Source organism: Gasterosteus aculeatus, chromosome 8, assembly GCF_964276395.1.
Source record: "Gasterosteus aculeatus chromosome 8, fGasAcu3.hap1.1, whole genome shotgun sequence".
NCBI lineage: Eukaryota > Metazoa > Chordata > Actinopteri > Perciformes > Gasterosteidae > Gasterosteus > Gasterosteus aculeatus.
Window position 1 is genome coordinate 5,344,405 of NC_135695.1, and position 27,129 is coordinate 5,371,533.

Consider the following 27,129-nt stretch of genomic DNA (forward strand, 5'->3'; position numbering starts at 1 on the left):
TGGGTGACATTTGTCTTTGCACATTGTCTTATGGTTATATGATCCAATAGAATATTTCTGCGTTATTTCCACGAATACTTTATTTTATCATTAATACTTATGTTCTTGGTATATTTGCACATATATATTCCAGTCTAATGAACAGAAATGTTGCCATTAAGGTAGCACTGGTACAGTAACAGTAATTTTGAACAATGTGTATTGTCACTATAAAAATGAATATAGATTCTATTGATGAATAAATGATTCATCAAAGTTTTACACTGACAGCGGAGCACAACGTTTTGTCTTAGTTATTCGTAAAAAAATGTCCCACTATTTCACCTAGTTTCTTCTTTCCTTTGTTTGAATGTATTTGTTTGCTATATGCAGTCACCAGCTGTTATATTTGGTGAGAAAGTTGGGAACACACTGCTTTTTTTCCCCCCACTGATGCCTCCTGTTCATACTAATATTATAACTATTAATCTTCACCAACAAGTAAAATGTTGTATGTACCTTTAATTTTTTTAATTATATATATATATATATATTTTCATTCCAAATTGACAAATACATTCTAAATGGTTAACGACATTAAAAAATGCGGTTAATAAAATGTTGCCACGAAAAGCCACACACTTTTACACGTTTCCAGACCTGAAGAAAAACATCAGTGTGACAAGTCCTTTAAGTTTAATGCACTTTATATTGGCATCTTTGAGATACAGAAATCCTCATCAAAGATTCATACATTTAGTCCTACTTATGTGAGATATATCAATTTGTTTTTTTTTGTATCTTCCCTGCTGTGGTCCATGACAACAAACAGTCTCTTGAAGAAAATAAAATACACTATAAAGGGAAACAAATATATACAATATATAGTACTTATTGGCTTCAACACACCCAAGGTGAGATCTTCAATTAAGATTTACATTGAATAATCACATTATTTCATGTAGCAGTGACAGGAAATTTGCATTAAAAACAATTTGGGGGGAAAAAGGCATGTTCGCTTTTTGCCGACAGTAAGATGAGAAAATTGATATTACTCGGGTCTGCAAGCTTATAGGTGAAGCTCCAGCCAAGGCACAGCTAGCCGAGGATAAATACTGAGAGTGGAGGCAAGTAGCTAGCCTGGTTCTGTTTAATGATTTTAAAAAGGTGTTTGAAAGACATTTTTCCAAATTTCTTAACCATCTAGATTTAAAGAAAAAAAGAAAATCACATTTGAACTTAAGAAATGATTAGTGTATGGTATTTAAGGTATAATGTCTGTATAGGCATTGTTAAGAAAAAAAAGTATTTGGTATCACACATCCACAATAAAGTGACTCCGGGAAGTATATCGAGCCAAGGCATAGTCATGCCCATGTATCTCCCCATAAAACCGGCATTTTTTACATTTCACTTGTGAGTACAGATGGAAAAAACAAGCTATTGCGGGTTTGATTAGTTAGCTTCAGAGGTGCTGGTGGGTCTCTTTGTGCTATGCTAGCAGCTAACTCAGCAAGAACTATTCCTTTAAGAATTTTAGCTGGATAATAATTTAAAAAACACAAACCCCTGTTGCAGCCACAATCTACTTGCCAATATGAGGAAGTCATGGTCTAGGCCTAAGTATTTTCCTACTTTTGAGGAAACAGGAAAAATAACTGAACAGTAGTAATGATGGTAAGGAGTCCATACAAAAGTAATGCTCTGAGTTGGTAGACAGCAGGCACTTTGGCTACAATAAGGCATCTCACTCAGCCTTCATTTGGTCCCTGACATCAGAAGGCAGAGTTTCAAAAAGCGTCTCTTCCACTATAAGGCCACTGCGCTTCAAAGCACGACAGCAACCAAGCTCTTGAGGCAGAATCTCAAAGTGGTTGCATTTGAGGTCCAAATATGTCAGTAGAGCTAAGTAGGAAATCTTTGGCGACAGGATGGACAGCGAGTTTTTCCCAAGCTTCAGCGTTTTGAGCTTTTTGCAAAAGAACAGCTCATCTGGTAGATTTTCAATTTTGTTACAGGTGACAGAGAAATACAGAAGACTCTGAAGGACTCCAATCTCCGGAGGGATGAACCGGATGTCGTTGTTGGACAGGTCCAGGTAGCGCAACTTGTTGCACAAGAACAGGTGCGAAGGCAAGATCTCAATCTTGTTGTGGCTGAAGTAGAGGCGCTCAAGGCTGCCGAGCTTCTTGATGTGTTCCGGGATATACATGATGCCATTGTACCAAAGTTTGAGACAGGTGAGTTTTCTAAGATGTTGGAAGCTGATGATCTCCTCTATTGAGCGGAGGTTGTTCTCTTTCAGGTCAAGCTCTTGCAAATTCGTCAGGCTGAAGATTGCGTGTGGGATGCGTTCCAGATCACAACGTACCAGCTCCAGCTCGATCAGGTTGGTCATCTTTTTCAGGTTATTCAGCATTACGAGTCTCGAGCCATCGTTGTGGAAGTACAAACGCTGGAGATGGCTGGACACATCCACTATGGACTGGGGAATCTTTGTCAAATTACTCTTGAGGGAAAGCGTTTTTAAGCACTTCATTTCCCGCAGTGACTCAAGAACTATATTTTTGGAGACATCAGGGCATAAAGACCCGGTGAGATAGAGCTCCTCCAGGTTGCGCAGGCCATACATCCACTGAGGAAGCTCCTTGTTGTCGTCGAATTTCACGCGAAGCACTTTCAGGTTCTCCTTGAGGAAGGACGTAGCTGTTTTGTGCAACTTTAAGCAGGATTGGTAAAGAGACAGCTCCTGCAGGTCTTCCAGCTGGGAGATGGAGGCAGGGATGGTGACATTGTTGATGATCTCCAGCTTGAGTGACTGCAGCTCCGTCAACTCGAACACAGGGTCCGGTAACCCAGGGAGCATGAAGAGTTGAAGCTCAAGTCTGTTGTTGCTGTTAGTCTGCAGTCTCTGACGCAATTTTTCTGCAGTCCACTCGTGGTTGAGGTTGAGCTGCTTCAGTTTGTTCTCACTCACCTCGGATAGAAAAACGGCAAACCGCTTAGAATACAGCGGATCGTACTGATCGATCATGTGCAGCATGAAGGCAAAGTCGTTCTTCACGTCTGGGATGTCGTTGATGCCGGTTTCCTGTCGCACATACTCAAAGGAGTACTCCTTCAGCGAGCGGTAAAACAGCCAGTAAGAGGTGTAAAGGCTTGTCAAGCCATAGACTGCCACCAAACACAGGTAACAGTAGGACAGCTTAGAAAACAGATGAGCCATTGTGTGGTTACATTCAAACTCCTTGTAGCCCGTCATGTCCTGGATCTCTACTTTACAACACACGCTACTCCGCACTTTATTGACTAGGGAACTATTATAAGCAATTATCAGGAGGAATTTGAACACCTTGAACACTGTCTGCCGAACGTACATAAGATAGAGGATGTCTCCTTCCTCAACGTGCAGACGGAACTTCTTCACCTTTTCAAAAAGAGCTTTGGCTTGTTCACCCTCTTTTTTGTCAAGAGCACTTGCTGATGGCTTGTCGACTACGATCTTCTCCGGGATCGACCGCAGGGACTGAGTCTTCTCGAGACTTCCTTCTCCGGGAGATAGAGCCATGTTAGACCTATAAGTGGCACTCTTTATATCTTCCTTTTCCTCTGGATTTTCTCCGGAAACCTCCGATAAAGCTCGTGTGGTCCAGGGAGAGTCAAAGCACTTGCTAAGCATAGAGATGAAATGCTCTATTTTTGAGCTTGAACCAGGGAATTTGAACCAAAAGTTGCTGCACACCATGAAAATTATAGTGTGTATAAGAACCAAATAAGGGAAGTACTTAGCATACCAGTGCAGAGCCTTCTCATAACACATCTGATTGATGAAACTGTACTGTTGAAGATCCAGATTGGTTTTCAGGCCCTTCATTTCTCTTAGCACGGTTGAATTATTGGACAGCGGGGGCAACAGTGACGTTGTTTCGCTACATGTGTTCACCGAGAGAGGCAAGACTGTCGAAGGAAGGCATATGATTTTATCTTGCATTACCTAAAACAAAATGAGAGAAAAAATGACAGAATTGGAATCAGTTTACAACACAAGGCATCGCAGTCCAAAGGGTCTCACACCACATCGGCTTCAGCAGTTCAGCCGGAGCTCCTCCCCATCCGCTACAGTGCATTGACTCACTGCCTACCAAAAGCTCCCGAACTGGGCTAATGGTAAATAAAGTAACTTAGTACTTTGGTAAGTGTGTGTAAACATACTTAGTGTTGGCATTGGTATACAAGTGTTTACCATATAGTACACGTTAATAAACATCTGTTTCCCTCTGCAATAACAGGAAATGGACACGTGCCTCAAGGGGAGACATTTCCTGCACTTTGTTGAGCTGTTTGATTCCAAACGGTCAAAGAATCTGAAACTATTACAGTACGTTATGCAAACTAATTTCATTTATTTAGAAGGAAAATGCAAAATGGTATTATTACTAAACCAAGGGGAAAGCAGCTCTGCAGCACATCCCGTTCTGAAATGCTAAGTCAGGTCTCCGAAGAGCTGATCTGCAGAATTTTACAAACTCAGTCCCTTTATGGATTCCTCCCTTTCACTGTAAAATCTGATAATGAAGTGATTAAACAACATGACATGTTGATAGTGGCCTGGCTAATGGTGTAAACTTGGACCCATAAATAATGATCTGCTTGACTCACTAAATATTCAATGTCCAAACATTGTTATAGTGAGAGTGGGAAACAATATAGCTGCTCCCAAGCTGATAAATATCCTGTAAACAGTTTTTCTAAAAAATGTTTTGGCATAATTTACAGGATTCACACTACAGAATGTCGCAGGAGCCAAAGAACGGTCCCATTTCTCACGGAGAGAAAAGGGAAGTGGCGGCCCACAAGAGTTTGGAATCTTATGTTTACTGAAAGGGGTGGGTAAATGTTTCCACTGGTGAACTCATGCCGGGCTGAATGCTTCCTTTGCTGTACACAATCCAGGTTGTAAAAGCAGCGACTAAGTGCTTTCAGCTGCTGCCAATGCACGAGGCAGAGCAGTAATGTGCTATCGGAGAGCTCAAGTGAATTAAATCACTCTAGACGTATTGGACAAAAGCAGTAAGAGAACTCCTATCTAATAAACATGTTGCAGTTCGAACCGAAGTTACATTAGCATGCATTAGCTAGATTTCCCCCTCCACTTTGAAACAGATGGTCACAGGCAGAGTGGAAAGACAAGCGGCACGAGCCGTTTCATTCCATTACATGTCGTTTAGCTGACGCTTCTATCCAAAGCGACTTACAATCATAACATTATGCAACCCATGAGGCGGACGTTGCCACTGACCTGAAGAGTGCATCCGAATACACCGATCATGAGCATGACTACGGACAGGTAGTCGGTGAACACATCCCACCACGGCTTGAGGACTCTGAACGCTGGCTGCTGTTCAGTGAACTGCCGGAATTCTGTCATAGGAATCATGATGCCTGTTGATAAAAAAGTGGAACATTATCCAATTTTACTTTCTGAGTAAACAATGCCATTGCTGAAATCACAGTATTAAAAAGGAGATTCCGGTAAGAACTCACAACAATAAGCCACAACAATGTTCAACCCTCAATTTTTCATCCGGTCAAACCTTTTTGCCTAAATTAACCACGTTGACCTCAGCTGCCAATTATCAAACATCTCCATGCTCACAAACTGCACTAAGAGGGCGAACATGGTAAAACGACCTTCATCAGCATTTTAGCATGTTAGCATGCTCTTAGCGTTTAGATCTTTGAACCTTGAATTGTCCCACCACGTCCTCTTTGGTAACAGCTCAGGGATAAACGGGCTCCATCATTATACAAATGCACATTAGAAATGAACTATTTAAGAGGTTAGTGCCCACAGATTAATAGACGATGACTCATTTTGGGGACCTTGTGTTGGGATATTATTCTAAAGTCCTAGAAGCCCACATGTTTGGAAAATGGCTTTACAGTGTACACAATGACTGACAAAATGTAAAAAAATAAAATAAAATAAAAACTATTAAAAGCCCACGTGTCTTTGTGAACAAAGGTAGAATGAAAACAAGCGGCGTGCTCACACTGTGTATTCAGCTGCGAGTGTACTATTCCCTGTCTGTCCGGCACCACGTTGGCTACAGCGTCATTCAAACTGAAAGTAGTAAAACATCTCATTGTGAAATATATTCAACACGATCATTTCACGATGGATTCAACTGGCTAGTGGAAAAGTCTTGTATGTGTCGAAAAGATTTTGTAGGTGTGATTAGAAAACCGTTTTGTAACTTTTTTTATGATCTGCAGCTCCAGGGCAACAAAGCTTCAAGTGCTGTCTTCATTATTGATGAGTTTGCTGCAAGGTGACGTTGAAAAGGTTGCTGAAAGCCTGGGGGCTTCAGAGTTGGTATAGTTCAATTCAACGTTTGTATTGATATTTCCGTTTCACTGGCATGACAACGAGTGGGAAGTATTCATGGATGTTTTCACTGAACTGCCTACAGACGGTTGAAGGGCCAACAAACATTTCCCTCAATCAGCTCCATGTCTGTCCATCCCAGCATGTTTCTATACGGTCTTACATGTACATTTCAATCAATTTTGGTTCCTGCCATTTAAAAATATCGTAACAGCGACATCAGTTTCCAGAAACCAAGATCCAGCTACTCTGCTGTAACGAAAGCAATAGTCCCTATGTGACGTGTTGACAGTCTGTTCCACAGTGACGTAAGGTGAATAAGTACATGCAGTGTACCAATACAATTTGAGGCTTATACTTATACTCCACAACATTCTAAAATTGGGCGTGTTAGTCCATTAAATGCATTTGAGAGTTACACTCATAACAAGATAAACGAACCTTCCCAACCTTTCCTTTCCACTGTGGGCTGTTTAGTGAGGTCTCAGCCCACTCTGCTGAATGCTGGAAGGTGGTGATGGTGGACTGGTGATCTTGTTTACAAGTTATCAACATGAGTTCACAATCCCTAGATTTTTGTTAGGGGAGTAATAGATTATTAAGGGTACATTGCGGTGCGGTCTGCGAATTACTGCAAAAACATACTATAATAGCATAAGTTAAATTGATATATAAAATAAATGGAATTGAACTGTGTAATGCCAGTTTAAAGCCTGCAGTTTGGTTTTTGGGCAAAGTGACATGGGAGGGTACAGCTGAGTGTGTCATAACACGGTCTCACAATTTTCTGGAGACCAAATAGTTTACGATTTACTTTTATCAGATGAAAACACTGAAGGAGAAATGAAATGCACGAGGTCATCTTTTATTACAATGTTTACTGGGGTAGTAAATCAGTTGACAGTTAGAGGTCATTTTCTCAAAGACTTGTATACAATAGAAATTCTTAGTGCCATCTGGACACTTTATGGCCGTAGAGAGAATGCAGGGTTAAGGATGTTTGCCATTGGCTCCACTTGGAGTGCTACTGTGAAAAGAGTTTATAAAATCTTAAGGCAGGAGAAACCACCATCGTCTTTAAAGGGTTATTTCAATTTGAACACTGTACCTCCATAAAGATGGCCACCCCGCGTTATCAAGAGTTTGGTCTAACTCGAAGCCGAGAAATTAACCTCATTCTCACGAGTGAAGCTCAACAACAACAACAACAAAAACGGTTTCCCACATTGCAACACAGAAAGGGTCTTTGTTTAGAGCCCTGATTCGTGCCCTCATCTTTCAAAGCCCACATCTCCAGCTTCTATTGCAGGCTCGATCGAAAAGTATCAAGACCACACGTGCACAAGTAAACTAAACCTCAGGATGTGAAATTGGTGGAGTGCGCCTTTAAGGTTATGAGACGGAGTTCTTAAAATATAAAATATAATAAATTCTAATCTGGTTCGTGACGTTAAAGACGTTAAAAATAGTTACTATAAATGATTGACTGTGAGCGGAGGCTTTGGGGTCCGGATGGGATGAGTCGTTTTCATTGAGTTCTTAGGAAAAAGCCCGTCCTCGCCCTGGATGAGTCAGCCATTGAATTGGGCTGACCGGGCCAGAGGCGCATATCCTCGCCGCTTCCTGGCAGGAAATTCGTCTGAATCCCAGATATCCCCAAACAGACTTGTTTGAAACCCACCCAGCCCACTGGCGCACAACAAGCCCGCTCTCCTTACAGATGTGGAGAAGGAGGGGAAAAAAACTACCCGCAATGCAGAGAAACCATTGGGGCGCACTTTCGTAGACTTGTTCGCGCCTTAGAAAAGTGGAGAGCAGCGCTCGCCATCGATGAATCCTCCGCTCCGGAGGCTCGAGTTCCCCCCCGCGCGCAGGACTCAGAGGACACGCCGGCGGAGAGGCGACCGCACGTGAACGCGTCTCCCACGCAGGCGAACGCGTGGCCCGTAAACCCGACGACGGTCTGTTCCGGTACACCGGGTGGTCTAACGGTACACCAGGTGGACTAACGGTACACCAGGTGGACTAACGGTAACCCCGAAGCTCCGGCGACGCTTCATCTACACGCGCCGGACCGACGCGCTCCCCGGGGCGCCTCCATCGCGGCCGACTCACCGTGCGTTAGATGGGAGCGGGAGGATGCGAGGGCTCGGCTTTCACGCGACGAGGTTTCGGGTCATCATGTGCGCGGCGGCGCCCCCCTTTCCCTCCCCGTCCGTCCGTCTGTCCGTCCGCCAGCCTTCCTGGATCCTCCTCGTGCAGCCGTGTGGACCTCCGTCAGCCACAGGGGCGTGGACTGGTGGAGAAGCCCGGGCGGAGACTTGCCTGCATATGTGGAGAATGTAAGGAGACGCCCGAGGGGAGGAGAGGCCAAAACGGGAGCCCTTCTTCTGCTAATAATACTCGCAGAAACAACATATATGTGTGTGTGTGTGTGTGTGTGTGTGTGTGTGTGTGTGTGTGTGTGTGTGTGTGTGTGTGTGTGCGTGCGTGTGTGGTATTAACCCCTTTTCAGATTTCAAAATCTGAAGAGTGTGTATGATTTCACCGCGTTGACTATAAAACTCCTAACAAAGACCAGGGTCCCGTTCCGATCGTACGTGGTTCAACTAAGTTGATCAAATGTCCTATTAACCAGCTAAAATTATCCCGATCCCCCATCTTGGTTCCTCAAAGGCTGATCCGCGTTCAAACTATTTAGTTAATTCGAACCAGACTTCAGTAATCAGGATAATTGCGCGTCCCCGTCCTACTTCAAAAGGGGGAAGCGTCTGCCCCCAAAACCATGATTCTCTCAGAGTACTTCTGTAAATAAACTCAAATGAAGTTTCTCCGCTGACAAGCAGAAGATGATCATAAATGCATATGTGGAATTCAAGACCATAACCATGAAAATCTAACGCGCCCCCCTAATTTTAAGTGCCTCAATACCCCAATAAATCAGATCATATTTCTTTAAAAGTGCCTGCTGGCAGTAGGCTACATGGAATGCATCATCCAATGATCTCGCTAGCAAAAATAATGATCTTAACTCTTTCAGAATAAGATAAAAACAAGGCCAAAGAGTGCCAAATTGGTACCATTTAACAGGTGTGAAGATACAACTCAAACTACTAGTTCTATATGGTCGTCTACAAATACATGTATACACACATATGTGATACATAAGCACATTATGTATAAGTTTCTTAAACGCCAAAAAAACGTTACGAACTGCACGGCATGCAGCGGCTTTCCCGGTGGTCATCGCATCGCCGACACTGCAAAAATGTACCACTCGCAAAAAAAGCGCAAGGCTATGCATACAGTCTGTGAGACAGTCGATGCTCGGCTACGGCGTGTTGTGTTTGCAATGTGCGGCTCGAGACGGTCTTGTAAATAAATGATAAGCCCTGGTACCTCGAAGAAGTAGTAAGAAGTAGAAGAAGTAATCTTATTCTGAAAATGACCCTGCTAACTCAGTTAGCCACATGGAACGGGGCCTTGGTGCGACTAATTGCCTTTACAGGTCACATAAGTAAGTAGACGGGGCACGCCTGTCTGCAATTGAATCTCAGTAAAAACACACGTGTACTGTGAAGGCCTCTGAGTTCGTTAGAGAGCATCGTGAAGACCAAGGCGCTCGCCAAACAGCTCAGGGATAAAGTTGTAGCGAGGGTATGAATCAGGGTTAGGTTATAAAAAGTCCCAAGCTTTGAACATTTTACGGGGGGACCATAAAACCCATCAAACGGAAAGAATATGGCACGAACACAAACCTACCAAGAGGAGGCCGTCCACCCAAACTGACCAGCCGGACAAGGAGAAAATGAATCACAAAAGAGACCAAGAGGGCCGTGGGAGCTCTGGGAGAATCTGTCCTCAGGACAACTATTTGCCGTGTCCTGTTTGGGGTTTGCCACTAGCCATGTGGGAGAAATAGCACATGTGGAAGAAGGTGCTCAGGAGACCAAAACTGAACTTTTTGGGCTCAATGCAAAACGCAGTCCTAAGAGGAAAAAGTCCCAGGGGGTGAATACTTATGCGAGACACTGTGTATATTTTGTGCTGGTGCTGTTTACCGATATTTGCACGACATCGTTGGCTCCCATCATCTACTCCCCTTTGTCGACCCGGTGCCTCGGTGTGATGGACCTCCTTCTCCTCCACCAAACCTCAGGGTGCACCGTAAACAACAGGACCCTGCTGTTCGTGCTCATTGTCCCCTTCCCCCTGCGGCTCAACCAGAGCGCACAAAGCCAGCAGTACCACAACCAATGAGGTGTGAGGAGGCTCCGGCGCTATAGCAGTCCCCTCAACACCCCGAACCGCCTTCAGCTCCAGACAGTCTAGGAGAATTTGTTTTAACACCTTATAACACCTTGTAACACCTTACAAAGTATATAGCCAGTGCAATTGGTCTGTAATTCTCAATGCTGGACATTTTATCGAAGTACAACATACATCAGCGATCCAGAAGTAGCACGTAACAAGTAACCCTGGAATGCTTCAGGCATGCTTCAGATGATTCAGTTATTTTAGGCAAAGCCACATGTTGCCGCCGACAGTTGCTCAATGTCATCCACAACTTCTTCCGGTGTAATAAATACCCCAGTATCATTAGGGACACCGCCAATATTAAATGTCTCTATGATGAATATCGCTATGATGTTTACTCCACAGTTCTGCAATGTTATCCGACCCAGTAACTCCATTGATCCTGGATGGCAAGGTCATCTTAATGGTATTCACAACCTTAACATCTTTTCCCGCAAATCACACATTTTTCTCCTGCAGCTTTTTGGCCATGGAGTTTGCTCTCGCGCTCATTTCTTTTAAAAAAGCGCAAAGCATATATAAACCTAGTATTTGTGTATTTCTTTTGTTCACTTTCTGGACCGTGTCTTGTTTTTCCTGATAAAACCCAGTTTTTAAAAGCTTCTTTTGCCTCTCTATGTAGTTCAGACACGTATTTATTTCACCGGGGCCTAAGCTGTTTAGCCCTTCGTTGACAGAATAATTCACTGCCATTAATTGACTGCTACTGTCGTAATTTTCAACATATAATTAAATTGGACATAAACTTGGACACATGGACAGCATTTGATGAAATGTCTCTTTTCCTAGTTTGAGTAGGAAATAGTGAGTGACTGGGCTGAGCTCTCAGGCAATAGGAAAGACACCTTTTCTTTTGTTTATCGAATGGCCAGTACAAAAATAACCCTGAAGTAAGGGGGGCTCAACCTTATTGTTTCACTTTGCAGAAAAAATAACAAGCCCTTCCTGGACTTTTCTTTGAACCCGCTCGTTGATTTATAAAGACCTGTGACACCCTCCCCACAATTGTGTTATATCTGTACTACTTTATCGTATAGGCCGAATGAAACCAGATTAAACAGTGACAGTCCTCTTTATATAGTGTGGTTATGTTATAAAAACATTTTGTGGTAGGGAAACAAAAATGTTTACGCAAGTTTAGAGAAGAATAAAAACTCTCCTTCCCACAAAAAGTGGTACCTTTCCGTCATCGAAAAAGGGATGAGGCGTCTAAAGAGAAAATCGTTGTTATCTCCACCATCACGTGTGTGCATCCGTCAATGACTGTGCACTTCTGTCCACAGCAGGCAGCAGCCTGCATAACATTTGAGTTCGCCAGTTACGGCCTGTTGATGCCAATACAGTTTCTTGTACGGGACTGAGAGAAAGACAGAGACCACATATTTGCAACATTCACATTTGACAGCCCGGTCGCACTCACATCGTTGTACAGGGAAACCTACTGACGCCGGATCTGCCCCGTACACTGCCCCTTTATTTACTCTCTCTGCACTCTGGTCATTTGCAGACAGTGCCTAACCAAGTCAGCAGAGTGCTAAATTGAATAAAAGTCGATAAAAATAGACAATTAAAAGAGAACTTTTTATCAATACACTCTTTATATTTGTCATATTAGAATTGTATCAGCCAAAAACCCAAACACGGCCATTACTACGGGAACCAGAATCACTAAATTCTATTCAGATCAGCATGCAGCAGAGTCCCGTGTGTGTCGAACACAAACATCTAACAATTTAGGGATGTTATTACAGCAGATATCCCAATTAATATTGTTTTGACTCTCTTCCATAAAGACACCAAGCAAAGATATTTTAGCCACATGTGACTTGACTTCCTGATCTACCAATGACGAAAGCAATAAAAAGCTCAGCCACTAGATGACAGTATACGGGAGAAAAACAAATGAAGTCCTTCCAAGCTCCTACACTCAATTTACCATGAACATACCGATACCATGCAGCAATTAATGTTGCAGTCATTCAATGACACATTTTCTTTTTCTTGTATTTGTTTTACAACCACGTATCCAGATTCAGAATACCCACATATATACAGTGCTCATAAATTTACATAAGCTAGCAGAATTAATGATTTCTTGGCCATTTTTCAGTGAATATGAATGATAACACGAAAACCTTTCTTTCACTTATGGTTAGTGATTGGGTGAAGCCATTATTTATCATTCAACCGTGTTTACTCTTTTTAAATTACTACTAATAATAAATAAATGTGAACACAATTTGTCCTCAGAGTGATGTGCATATCTGAGACACATGAACAATTAACACGTGTCTGCAATTGCACAAGTGGATATAAAAGCATGCATAAAGTGGTGCAATGCAACCACTTTATTGTATGCAAGCACCTTTTTGCATGTCTCCACTTCGGAAAGTAGCACTTCCATCTCGCTTTTGGTGAAGTTTTAGTTTTTTTACCATCTTACTCATTCCTTTGTTCTATCTTTTCTGATCATGCAGAAAGGGGAATCGCAGGTGCAGGGCTGATTTAAATATTATTTTCATATTTAAGTAGGGGCGTGGACAGGGAGGAGTCGGGTACTCATTTGTTCATCACGTTGATTGTGATGAACAAAGGAAATGTGCTTGGATTCATGCGTTCGCACACATTGATACAATTATACTGTATAAAACAGGGAAGGGATATAAAAAGATATCCAGGGATTTGAGAATGCCAATCAGCACTGTTCAAACTCTTATTAAGTCGCCAGAAGAAAGCCATTACTACGCAAATGTCCCAAAGTATCCCGCATATAATGCGCCAAACAGCACAGAGACAAGCCTTAAAACGTCTGGAACAAAGTCATTTGGAGTGATGAGACCAAAATTGAACTTTTTGGTCACAACCATAAACGTTAGATTTGGAGATGAGTCAAGGCGGCCTATGATGAAAGGTACACCATTCCTACTGTGAAACATGGAGGTGGATCGCTGATGTTTTGGAGATATGTGAGCTACAAAGCTACAGGAAACTTGGTCAAAATTGATGGCAAGATGAATGCAGCATGTTATCAGAAAATACTGGAGGAAAATTAGCACTCATCACCCCAGAAGCTGCGCATGGGACGTACTTTGACCTTCCAACATGACAATCCAACAATCCAACAATCCAAAACACAAGGCAAGTCCACTTGTCAACGGGTACAGCGGAATAAAGTAAAGGTTCTGGAGTGGCGATCTCAGTCTCCTGACCTCAATATCATTGAGCCACTCTGGGGAGATCTCAAACGTGCAGTTCATGCAAGACAGCCCAAGAATTTACAGGAACTGGAGGCTTTTTGCCAAGACAAATGGGCAGCTTTACCATCTGAGATAATTTGGGTAGTTTATGTTGTCATTATGATTTAAAAAGTAGTAAACACAGTTGTTTGATAATAAATGGTTTCACCCAACCACTAACCACGAGTGAAAGAAAAGTGTTTATCATTCATATTTTCTGAAAAATGGCCAAGAAATCATACTTTCTGCCATGGTATGTAAACTTATGAGCACAACTCTATGTATATACATAATTACGTATTATACATGCATTAAATATCAAAAGCATTATTAGTAGAACATTTTAAGAATTGGAGATTGGAGATAAACATTTTAGTCTGACCTCAATGGAAAGCATCAATACTGTAACAATGGTAGGAATCTTGCTTCAGGAAACTAGACTCTAGACTGTTATCTTTGATTTTGTCTGTCTAGGTTCTTTGAAATTTGAGGAAAGACTTGAGCAAAATGTGGATTATTTTATCATATCTTATTTTGTAGCATGAAATGAAGAGAATGCAATCTATGTTTGGAGGCATAGGCCTTTATTATGTTATCATCCTGAACACATGTTAAGGCAACAGAACAAGGTAATGTCAAAAACAAAAGCCGTACTTTAAAAAAAATTGAATCCAAATTTGTTTCATAAATACACGGCTGCGGTCCTTGCTCGACATATAAAGAAATGCCAATTTCCGACGACAGTAAAGGCAGCACGGCTCTATCTGGCCCGGGATGACGTCACCTCCTGCTGACCCTTACACTCCACTGGAGCTCTGTGAGTGTTTCTGTGTACCGACAAGTAAGTTGTAGTCGCTGAGCCGGCGGTGCCTTAACCTCCATCAGTCATGCAGCATGGTACGTTTATATTCATGGAGGAGCTGAGGGCTGTTAATTTAATAGCAAGTGAAAGTTAACCCAGCAGCGGCCCGTTTGGCCGCCATGATTAAAAGTCGCCGCTGTTAGCTTCAGCTAATGCTAACAAGTGCGAGCTAACATCTGTGACAGGAGACATGACGTTGGGTGTAGCTATAACGATAGCACGTGGCTAACTAATGCCAACAACATGCATGTTTCTCGTGGTTCCGTTGGCAATGGAAACAATGGAAACATTGCGTTATTGGAGGCAAATGTCGGGAGGGGGGGCACTCGCTCGTCCTTGTTTTTTGGGGGGGTTTCCTCCCTCAGAAACACCAAGTTCGCTGTTATTACTGTGCAAGTCAACCTAAAGGTCTGAAGCTGTTTCAGGTGACCGCTGGATTTACGAACAACACAATGGCCCCATCTGCTGTTGCACATATGTAAGAGTAAACGCAGGGGAAGGTGACCTCTTCAGGGACGCACTGACCCAAGTTACCTTCCTCTTTGAAATCGATTTACTCTTACTGAATGTAAAGATTCCCCAGTACTATTTTTTACAAAATGTGTCTGGTTTGCGTTCATTTTGTATTATAATCTTGTGTAATAACATTTCCCCGTGGACTCTCAGTTTTAGTTATAATAAATACATTCACTAACTTTGACTTAATGTCATGTTTATTTGTTCAAACTGAATTGAAGCATCAACCAGTGTCAAATAGCAGCATACTGGTTTGGATCAAGCCACCAGACATTAGTAGTGTGTCTATATAAAGTGATGCACAGGTGGCAACGTACACAGGAGCCAACCGCCGTGTGACCAAATCAAACATGCAACGTGTAAGCGGGCAAGATGAGGAAAAAAAAATGGCCGTTGTATTTTTCACCTCTCTCTTTGTGCAGCATGATCATTGCTCGACAAGTCCTGACTTGCTCCAAGCTTGCATATCATTCAGCCAACGTGAACTGCAGGAGAAGTTTCTGCACCTCACAGGTAAGACCACTTTATCACCATTTAAATGTAGCGATGTAACAAGTGGTTGGTGCTAAAATACTCCAGGACCTATTGTACGTTGGTGCTCCGGCGTACTTTTACTTTAACAGCTCAGCGAGCAGAGTGATGTTGGTAAAAGGAAGGATAATGCCTTCAGATTATGCACCGACAGTTACAAAGTTACAAAAACACGGACCAAAGTCCCGGCAGGTTAGCCTTTGTCAGCACGGCGAGCGGCTGATGATTGTTTTCTTTCTATCGCACGGCTTGTTGGACAGGCGAGTGAGTTGGGATTTGAAATGAATAAGGAACACTGGATGATGATTTAAGTTGTGTCTCTAATGCATCCCAGTTTTGTATTGCAGCACATAATGACATCACGGCACACGCACGCCAAGAGGATCGATGGACTGGACAAGAATGTCTGGTAAGGGAGACATTTATCTGACTGACCTCTGATCAGGTTCCACTGCTGTGACATGAGAGCCGGCATTATTACCGATGACTGTGAAGACTTGAACGCTGCATCCTTATGCCACTTTGGTTTGAATGGCACGTATCAAAATAAAACGATTTATAAGATAGGGCAGCAGATTGTACTGAATGATTAATGTAATTGTTTTACCATTCTAGAGTTGACTCTGTCTATGGGTTACTTGTACTGGGCCTTTATAGTGTTCCAACCACTCAAAGCGCTTTAGCACTAAATGTTACTCTAACTTCTTTCATTACGGCGTACTAATGTACCATCAACCTGCAACATAAACACACATGTATCTTTGTTGGTGTTTGTAATGGACCAAATAGCTGTTATCAAAGCATAAACAATATGTTTGTTTAAAATATATATATAAACCAAACCTTGTCCTGTAGAGTAATTGCATTTTTTAATGTGATTTCAGGGTGGCATTTACTTCACTGGCAGCTGATCCATCTGTGGTGAACCTGGGCCAGGGCTTTCCAGACATCCCTCCCCCTTCTTACGTCAAGGAGGCCCTGGCACGAGCTGCATCAGAGGACCTGATGAACCAGTACACCCGGGGCTTTGTAAGGCTGATGAGATCACTGCTGTCACTCACTCATGGTGCACTGCTACTCAAAGCAAATTGTTTTTGGAATGTAGTTATTTAAAGGGACAGTTCACCCATAGTGAAAAATATATTGTATCCGTAGCATGATGATCAATGACAAATTCTCTTAATCCATGAATAAACAATCCTTTATTTACTAATCATTTAAATGTGTTTTTATGAAGAAAAAAGATTTTTGGGGATGGTGCCGCGAAGTCTGAAAGTTATATTTTTCTCCCCTTTTTTCCATTTGTACTGATCCAATCTTTGATCTGATACTTAACTATCAGCTGAACCTCCATCTTGTGTGAAAGCTGCAATTAGTGGTCGTGAGATGGAAGCAACCTCATTAAATTGACATTACGTTGCAGAAACGTGTTTGCCAGCATTCTCTTATTTGCTGGATCTTGTCTACATGTTATTTTTGTGTTGATCTGCAAGGGTCACCCGCCTTTGGTGAAGGCCCTTTCTCAGGTTTATGGGAAGGTCTACGGGCGCCACATTGACCCCCTCAAGGAAATCCTGGTCACAGTGGGAGGCTACGGCTCCCTATTCAGCACCATGCAAGGACTGGTGGAGGAAGGAGATGAAGTAAGGACGTCTCTCTCTGGCTTATTAAGAGGTTTTTATACTAATTCATTCATAAACATGCATCTGTATTTGACAGCGTGTTTATTGGTTCTCTCTCCAGGTCATCATAATAGAACCTTTCTTTGACTGCTACGTACCGATGGTGCGGATGGCCGGGGCGAAGCCGGTGTTGATTCCGCTGCGTCTCGTAAGTTAAACCCACGGCTGCTGATGGACCACAAATGCAGTTCCTACTTGACCTGCTGCAAGTCTTGAGTGGGTTTGTAGACTTCAGGGAGATGTCTTCTACAATATTTCAGAAGTCTGGAAAGAAGACACCCACAAGCGCCGACTGGTTTCTTGATCCGCAGGAGCTTTCCAGTAAATTTAACTCCAAGACAAAGGCCATCATCATCAACACCCCCAACAATCCTATCGGAAAGGTACGTTCACATCCCGTCGTCACTTGTTAGGTCTGAGAGATGTGGATGCCTGCTGACCCGGTGCGTCCAGTAAGCCCTGTCCTCCTCCTGCAGGTTTTCAGCAGAGACGAGCTGCAGATGATCGCTGACCTCTGCATCAAACACGACACACTGTGCTTCAGCGACGAGGTTTACGAGTGGCTCATTTACAGGGGACACCAACATATCAAAATAGGTACGTTCAACATACCTGCTCTACAAAGAAGTCAGCAAGAGCCGATCGCCCTCATCCATCTCTCACACAACAGAAGCTCCTCCCTTTGTGTGAGATTGAAATGTCTCAGCTTTAATCTGAAAGGAAGTAGCTCAGCCACACTCTTGTGTTGATTGTGAAATAGGCATTGCTGGATGCTCCGTGAGGACGTTCTGCAACTACTAGTGGGGCCGGCTGGCGACTTAAAGCGGCTGGCAAGCTAACTGGTCAGACCGTATTTAGCCGTTAGCATGCTAGCCTTTAACGAGATCCCGCCTCGGTCGCTCCACAGTGAGGTCAATCGACGGCTGTCTCATAAGACTGCAGATCGTATTCATGGGCTCTGGGTTTGGAGGGTTTCCATTTCAAAAATGCTGTTACTCAATTTCATGACTGTCTGACGTGGGTTTCTTTCTCTTAAGCCACTCTGCCTGGAATGTGGGATCGAACAATCACAATCAGTAGTGCTGGGAAGACCTTTAGTGTAACCGGATGGAAGGTGAGAAGTCTGTTGAACGCGACTTCTAAAATTGAAACCACCAGTTCTTGCACATTATGTCGCTGAAATTCTTGTCTTCCAGCTCGGGTGGTCCATAGGACCGGAGCATTTGATAAAGCACCTTCAGACGGTCATGCAGAACACTATGTACACCTGCCCGACACCTTTGCAGGCAAGTTGACATCGCTCCTGGAAACCCGAAGGATCATCTCATCCCATATTTTATTTCCAAACCTCTGGCTGTCTGTCTCTCCTCTCAGGAGGCTGTGGCACAAGGCTTGATGCATAACGTTGACCTCATGGGTCAACCAGAGTGCTACTTCTCCTCGCTAGCAGAGGAGCTGGAGGGCAAGAGGGACCGCATGGCTGCCATCCTCCAAGAGGCCGGCATGACTCCCGTCATTCCGGAGGGAGGCTACTTCATGCTGGTGGATGTCACGTCTCTCAGTGAGTTTGTGGACATTCGAGCTGACATCACGAGCACATCTGCTGCTTAGTCTGAGCTCCGAGGGAATAAATGATCCCTGTCATCATGATGAGAGAATAACCACATTTGTAAAGCATAGTGGGCCAGTTTATACAGAAGCAGTCCCTCTGAACTTATGGAGAAGGGTGTTTGCATTGAATCCAAAAGTTTGTTTAAACTTGAATGCCTGTTTGCATTAATTTTAGGAGTTACAGCACGTGCCTTTTCAATATGTGCTTTAACAAAAGGTGGACAATAATAAAGTACAACTAGTTTTTAATCCATTTAGATGATAATGAAATTACTACAACTGAAAAGTTATGCCGCAGGACACCGCCACTGTCCCTCACAAACAGAGAGAAGAAATAAAACAACTTTTAATTAGTAACTTTATATTAAAAAATTGAAAGCATTTGTTTTCTTAGAGATTACTCTTGGGCATATATAATTTATACTTTAAGCTTTTACTATTCATATTTTCATATGGCGTTATGCTAGTGCAGAGAGAGCTGGCTTTGTTAAATTGTGGACTTGTTGCAGTGAGACACGACCTCGTTCATTTGTGCTCGCTGTGTATTGCAGATCAGGACCTGTCTCATATCGTCGAAGACGAAGCCTACGACTACAAGTTTGTGAAGTGGATGATTAAAGAAAAGGTAATTTAATTGAGTTCATTTAGCTCTCCACAATACTCTCATTGTAGCAATAAATACAAAAAAGTATTGTTCTTCTTACTAATATTTCCTTTAGAAACTTGCAGCCATTCCAGTCACAGCGTTTGTTGGAGAGGAATCCAAAAAAGACTTTGAGAAATACATTCGCCTTTGCTTTATTAAGGTAAATACAGAACTGCCTCTTACACAGTACCTCCAATATGTTAAGATTAATATTAAATCCGGTGCCCTTTTTTCCTATGAAAGAAAACAATATTTTTGTAACTTTTTTCTTAACAGCAAGAAAGTACTCTGGATGCAGCGGAGACCATCTTGAAAAACTGGAGGAAGATTTAATATAATTTGTGTAAACTGGTCAAACTGACGGAATGAGACTTTACACCAATAGAGAAGCCGCTTATAGCAAGACATGGACTTTGCCATGTGCTTATATTGAGCTCCCAATTGTTTTGGGAAACTTCCATTGTGGAAAAAAAATCAGAAAAGATGTAGATGTTTGTTGTTAACAAAGTATATTTTATTAATTTCTGTGTAATTAATAAATGTATAGAATCACTTGTTTTCCAAATAAGGCCAAAATGTGAATTAGTATTTGTTTGAATTTTTACATTGATGCCAATGTTACAATAAAGAAATGTTATGACAAAGTGTTGGATGCTACACATGATTTAAATAAATGTGATGCTTGAACACGTTATCCCAATACCTCTGATTATTCTTTCTAATATATACTGTGAGTTGCAGTATACACAGATCTACGGCGTATGTTTAGTAAAGTAATACAGCTGGACAATATGGCAAAATAAAATATATACACATTCAAAGCAATTAGAACATATTTGATCCGAGTATATTTTTAAATGTGACTTAATAATTCAATGAACATTAAAAGAATATGTCAATATATTGAAAAAATGTAGTTATTTGTATGTTGGGACAACAAATTGCACCTGAGCAATAGTGCGCTAAAATGCTAACAGCCCTTTCCAGGTAAGTTAGCATGTTTTTGCTAACGGTCTCTAGCAGGGTGAGCGCTGATGTGACGTCAGAAGTTTGTTTTTTAGGGTCTAATACCCTCTCAAAATGAAAACTAGTTCATTTTTACCCAATCAGACAATTATACCGAGCAAGAGAACGCGGTCAAGTTCGGACACAAACCTTTCAACCGCTTTTTCGAATCCTCTGATCCTATTGGACTAAACCCACGAGGAAATGATCGACATCTTCCTCAGCTACTCAGAAGCCAAAATGGGTAGCGGCTTAGACGAGTGAGGATTGGCTGAACTCCCGCCTCCTCCTCCGCACCTGAAACCTGCGCGGAAAGCTCTCATACAGCGAGGCTGCACACTGCTCCCAAAGAAAACATATCGTTCAAAAAGTCAAAGGTAAGGAGCATTTATGATTCAAATGCTGGCTGCCTGGTGGCTATTTTTTTTTACTTATATCAGCGTCATCCAGTTTCCTTTTTGTTAGCTCCTTGCTTCGCGGAGGAAATGTACCGCGGCCACTTGTGCGTTATCTGGAGTAACTAGCATAGTATTTTCGAACTGGTTAGAGTTGTGTTCGAAGTTATTGTTTTAAATGGATTAGTGCAGAATGTAGCCAAGACTGTTTCAAACGATGTGAAGCCTTCATATATTTGTTCGTGATGAGTTGGACGTAGGTTCTCTGTTCTCCACCGGTTTTGTACCTTATACGAGGACTCACGGGTGCAGCAGGTTGGTCATTTTAGTAACCCTCTTAACTAGTGAATATCCCCGAAGAACGAGCTGGGCCAACGATAGCGCACGGCTGTGTTAATTGGGATAGATTGTATTTGTCAAATTCACAGAACAATACATGTTGCGTGACGTAATCGACGTATTCAGCCATTCTGACTATCTTTTAAATCCAGCGTTCTGATTGGTTGAGAGTGAGTCACGGGGTGTGCGTTATTGCGCCATAATGTACAGTACCTGTTCACATTGACCCGAGCGTTCCGTATCACTGCGCTCTCACAGTAACAGGTTAGAATTTGCGCGACCGTTAGTTGACATTTGAGTGTTTAGCTCGGTGGCGATCGCCGAAAAAAACCCGGAAATCCCACAAATGATCGGTTTTGAGCAATGAGAGATTTCGCAACCGGACAATTCAGGTGGACGCCATGAGCGACGTAAATGAATGAGATGGGGCGAGATGTTGCAAGGAAACCCAATGCTGTTTACATGCACATACGGGACTATTTTTCTCTAGACTACTGACATGCGATACACAACGTTTGGTGGCTAATGCTATTTCGTGCTCAAGGCAGCAATTTACTTACCATTTTATAATGGTAATTTCTATAATTCATAACTGTAAGTAAAAACTCTTACATTATTAAATGTGACAGTTCAGACGATAAAGTACAGTCTCTTTACCTTTTTGCTTAAATATGAATGAACATGATCGGCTTGCGATAATCATGTCATATTGTTGGCACGTGTCTTCTGTCCAAATTAGTGGTCCACAGCTACAGGTTTTTCAGAGGCTCATGTAAATATAAGATTACAATTTTTTTGAATTATATTAAAAATACATTTTACAAATAGTCAATATGTTTTTGTGTTTTTGAAACCTGGAATATACCCAGTAATATTTGTAAATTAAGATATCTTTCTCCCACACTCCTCCGCTCTCTTCACTGGCTACCGGTGGCCGCCCGCATCCAGTTCAAAACATTGGTGCTCACGTACCATGCTGTGAATGGATCGGGTCCAGCTCACATCCTGGACATGGTCAAACCCGACATCCCGACCCGCACTCTCCGCTCTGCATCTGATGAACTGCTCGTCCCTCCCTCACTGAGAGCAAAACACTCGACTAGATCACGACTCTTTGCTGTCCTTGCTCCTAAATGGTGGAACGAGCTCTCTGATGACACCAGGACCGCAGAGAGCCTTCACATCTTCAGACTAAAGACACACCTCTTCAGACTCTACCTACACTAAAGACTAACAAATTGTAGCACTTAAATTGTACTTGTAACGCCACTTATCTATAGCAATTTGTAAATTGGCTTATTTGAGGAAATTGCACCTTCTTGATTCTTGCTCCTCTGAGTTTGTTCATGGTTGAATGCACTTATTGAAAGTCGCTTTGGATAAAAGCTTCAGCTAAATGACATGTAACATAATATCTGTGCAAAATATCCGGCATGTCCTCGCCGCATGTCTCAGCGGGCCACGGTCCCAATGCGGCGGGTCTAAGAAGCAGTTTAGCCAATCACTGATAAAGTTAATGAGTGACATTATAATTTCAGAGTCCTAAAATATATTCGGTTTTGGGCACAGCCCTTCGCCGCCCTACGCTGCGCTCTCGTCACGGCGAGTCTCGCGACGTGCCGTTTAACAAGAGGATGGCGAGCAGTGTTCTCCCAAGACGGCCCGACCCAAACCCGGTACGAGAGAAGTAGAACTAAACAGCTGGTCACAGATCAGCCTGACAATCCTCACAATCAGACAACTGACCAGCGTGAAAGGGAAGCTGCACATAGGATGCGTCTAAACGGGGAGGTTTAGCTGGCTAGTTAGCTACGTGCCGTACATCCGCGCACGGCTTTTAAGTTGGTTTCCTCAAAACACTGTGTGTTTGCCCAACAAGATAATCGATGCATCTCTCTCTCGCTCTCCTTTAATATAATACATTTATAAAAGTTCCGATATGCTAGTTATATCATATTCTTAATATTGTTAATCTAAATATTGTTGATACATCTAGTTAATATACTGAATTGTTTGAATAAGATGTCCTTATGTTAAACTGTTGTTAAACATTTAACTGCAAAGTAATAATGCCTGTGTAATACCTTTTTTTTGCATTGAATCCTGCTGGGTTGTTTACTGAAACTGACTGGCACTACAAAAAGAAATATCCACCAGCCGCCACTGGATTTTATAAATACTCTTACTCTGTTTGGGCCTTTTTTTCATTACTAAATACTTTTCCATTACTAAATACTTGCTTTTTAATATCTACAAATAATTAAAAAAAAGCATTTCACAACAGGATAGTTCTGCAGACATTTGGGTTTAATCATCGTTGGCTGATGCTGTTTATCTCAAAATGGATGGGGTAGCACTCTAATGTTACTGACTAAATGGAGAAAATCAGCATGTTAATCAGTACAAGCCTTTCCACCCTGTGGTTTTGTTGACTTAAATCACTTTAATTAATAAACTCTTTCATACGGGCCATGCGCTCTGCAATGCGTAAGTCTCCACTTACTCAGTAGGAAGAATAAAAGCAAGGGGAATGTATTTGTACAGCACATTTTAACAAGTCAATTCTCACAGCGAGTCTCTCACTGGAATCTACTGCTTCTAAATAATAAGATATAAATTACATCAATATACTCAAAGTATAGTTTTAAAGCCACTTGTTTACTGTCCCGGCTCACTGGGACACTTGAAGAGAGTTTAGTGGTTCAGGTCAAATGGCCCCTTTTATTTATTTAGCTGCTGATAAATATAAATTATGAGAGGATAGTTTAGCACTTGTGTGTTTTATAGTTCTGCCACACACACATATATGTAGTCCTTGCATGGCTCCCGTCTCTTTAATGCCCCATTCAAGGACCAGCATGCACTCCTCTACCAGGGGCGGGAAATCTGACTCCCCGAACGGAATGCAGCCATCATTAAAGTCATTAAAGTCCTTCTCGCTGCAGGTCGTCATTATGTCATTTAAATTAGGGTTAGGGTTACGTTTGAAAGTCCTTTTCCATCCAATCCGTCTGCAGGGTGTTGTGTGTCCTTTGTTCCACTTGAGGGAGACAAAGTACTCCACATGGTAACACATGTGGTTTCTCCTTTTGTGAACAGTGAAACTCAACCTGGCCTGATAGTGGTGTTGCACGGTGTACCGGTACTAGAAAGGTATCGCGGTACCCATACGTTGAAAACAATGCGGTTTTTGAATATTTTTAGTACGGGTACTACGGGTACTAAAAAGCATGCAATTGGAGCGCACTCACTGTGTCAGGCTGCCTGCACACATTGACTGCGCAGCTCTCACACATGCAAGTTATCAGGGGAGACATGCCCTCATGTAGCAGACTGCTCACCCATATACAGCCTAACACCATTAGCCTTAGCCTAGCTTAGCTCGGGTGACCAGACGTCCTCTTTTACCCGGACGCATTTTTTAGGTCTCGAAAAGAGGAAATGTCCGGATATGAGAGGACGTCCGCTTTGTCTTGTGTTGTACTTGCTTGATGTTTGACTGTGTTTGGAAAATTGTTGATTTGCTAGTTTGTCATAAACAAAGTAAGTTTAGCCGCTAGCAGACAATGTTAGCAAGCTTGTTATAAAACGCTAGCATATTGATGCTAGTATTAAGTGCTCTCGAGTCGGCTTCTTTGTAATGTTATAGGGATACTTTTCACTAAACCTTGGAGTGAGACGTTGGGGGTGAAGCTACGGCTGACAGGGGGGGGGTGTAAGTTACGCAACGTTCAGCGAATCGGGTTTTAGATGAACCAGCGCGTAATAAATTGGATGTGTGGCGTGAGTGCGTGTGAAAACATGGAAACACGCGTGTCACACGGGGAAACCGTGAGAGTTGGCAGCCCTGTAGCTTTGTTGGCTAGCTTGACAACAACTTTCCTAACAGTCAAACATCAAGCAACACAAGACAAAGCAAGACCCCAAATAAGTTCCTGAATAGTCCAGCAGAAATATATACATGCAAAATAACCTACAATTTCACTCATGTGGGCCTATATGATCATGAGGTCAGAATGCACACAAAATTGTACCAAATAATACACACTTGATGCAATAGGCTACATGCTTGTGGAGCCTGAGGGTAGATCTTCACCTAATCCTTTTTATTTTTAGTTAAGGAAATATGATTGTGAGAATATCAAACTATGCAAGTAAATAAAGCTTTGTTCATCCCACAGACAGTCAAACAGATATCAGGTAAAAAAAAAAGGAACCTTACAGATGTTTTATTTATTACTATCATAGATAAATATATTCCATTATCCTATTTGTTGTATCGTATCGGGTACCGTAATATTTTGGCAGGTATAGTATCGAAGTCATAATTTTGGTATCCGGACAAACCTACCTAATAGTTATTTCTATCATTTGTGTCGTACTAGTAGAGAAGCAAGGTCAGATGACAACATACTGTGAAACAAAAAAACAAGAATATAAACATTAAAGAAATGTCAAACTTATATTTTAGGTGCTCTTTAATTCATACATAGTAATGTTAGGCACCTTGTGAAAGCTAACGCTTAACTTTAAATACTGAATGATCAGTCAGTCTGGGTTTCAGCGGTGGACAGATGCTGGTTCCTGCATGTTCCATGTAAAGGGTCATTCCCACTGCCTACGTATAAATAAAATGCTTATTGCATTCATATACCCGCTCATCCAAATCACTAGCACAGCGTACGTGGAAGGAAGACAGGCCGGTGCCGTACCACATACACACTCCCGCCTGTGCCACTTACTGCATAATGAAATGAGCATAAACTCAATGATCCTTTCCGGAAGGTTTCTTGATGAACAATATTAAAACAGGTCCTACCAGTTCAATGTTTTAATTCACTACGCTCGTATCAAAGTAAACAACTCACACTATTGGAAGCAACTTGGTCCTTTCTAAATATCTAAAGGACCACAGGCGACGGCATCAACTGAAACTAGGCCAGCCAGCTGGTGTCACTCTATAATCATGAGGCTGTGGACACAGTGCAGGGAAATTGTAAGGACTCTGTTGCAGGAATGTATATGTAAAGGAAACGGATCTTTTGTCCCAGCAGGCAAAGGGCTTCTGTGCTTATTCATGAACCTGGTGCCGAGTTACCACGCTATCTTGAGCCTTCATAAATTCAGAAGGTCGCACAGTCATAATGCCTAGATGCTAACGTCGGGATTGGAAGGGCAAACATCAAGGCCCGCCCTCACCCGTGGCGCTGAAGATATCCCATAATGCTTCCTTCTGCAGCTCAAGTGCAGGCCGACCGCTGCTGGCTGTAATGAGAGTGCTGGAAATAGATTTTTAGTTTGGCTTTTATTTAAACAAATTTGCAGAGCATGCAAAGACATTGTGCATCAGGATGCCATCATGCAACAACGGCCTTCTGAATTAGAAATATCCGACAATTTTAAAGCAAATATACTTTATATAACAGCCAGCGTGCAGCTAATAGTCAGCTCCTTCTTCCAATGTCACATCTGTATCAATGCAAATAAGCATTTCACTCATTGTCTATCCAATTATTACAGACTTTTGTGTCTATTTCTAAACTGTTTAGTGAGAGATAATCTGCTTATGTTTTATTTCATAATGTGCTGTCTTTATTCGGCTTTAGTCACACGCAGTGTAGC

General features: G+C 42.2%; 3 protein-coding genes across 6 annotated transcripts in view; 2 read left to right on the forward strand and 1 right to left on the reverse strand.

Annotated features, from left to right (window-relative positions):
- Positions 1–668: 668 nt before the first annotated feature.
- On the reverse strand, positions 669–8,799 carry lrrc8c (leucine rich repeat containing 8 VRAC subunit C). Its single transcript, XM_040183997.2, has 3 exons — positions 8,483–8,799; positions 5,279–5,421; positions 669–3,973 (listed from the first exon to the last, which is right to left on the reverse strand). Exons 2-3 carry the CDS (start codon positions 5,414–5,416, stop codon positions 1,727–1,729), a joined length of 2,385 nt encoding a protein of 794 aa, XP_040039931.2. The 5' UTR covers positions 5,417–5,421; positions 8,483–8,799; the 3' UTR covers positions 669–1,726.
- A 5,849-nt stretch (positions 8,800–14,648) lies between these two features.
- On the forward strand, positions 14,649–20,462 carry LOC120823744 (kynurenine--oxoglutarate transaminase 3). 4 transcript variants are annotated; one of them, XM_040183999.2, is made up of 14 exons: positions 14,649–14,761; positions 15,721–15,811; positions 16,177–16,238; positions 16,714–16,858; positions 17,323–17,472; positions 17,573–17,659; positions 17,772–17,894; positions 17,988–18,108; positions 18,549–18,625; positions 18,708–18,797; positions 18,886–19,072; positions 19,674–19,747; positions 19,842–19,928; positions 20,045–20,462. In XM_040183999.2, exons 2-14 carry the CDS (start codon positions 15,722–15,724, stop codon positions 20,099–20,101), a joined length of 1,350 nt encoding a protein of 449 aa, XP_040039933.1. In that variant the 5' UTR covers positions 14,649–14,761; position 15,721; the 3' UTR covers positions 20,102–20,462. The 4 variants fall into 4 exon arrangements, with proteins under 4 accessions (XP_040039933.1, XP_040039932.1, XP_077963795.1 ...); XM_040183998.2 differs by having other exon boundaries at positions 14,692–14,817; XM_078107669.1 differs by having other exon boundaries at positions 14,703–14,761; positions 16,164–16,238.
- A 386-nt stretch (positions 20,463–20,848) lies between these two features.
- The window catches only part of LOC144411429 (uncharacterized), a 113,193-nt gene continuing 106,912 nt past the window's right edge, over positions 20,849–27,129 (forward strand). Inside the window, exons 1-2 of the mRNA XM_078108082.1 lie at positions 20,849–20,909; positions 21,039–21,150. Of these exons, the coding sequence (XP_077964208.1) occupies positions 20,849–20,909; positions 21,039–21,150 (173 nt within the window). The remainder of the gene's footprint in view (positions 20,910–21,038; positions 21,151–27,129) is intronic.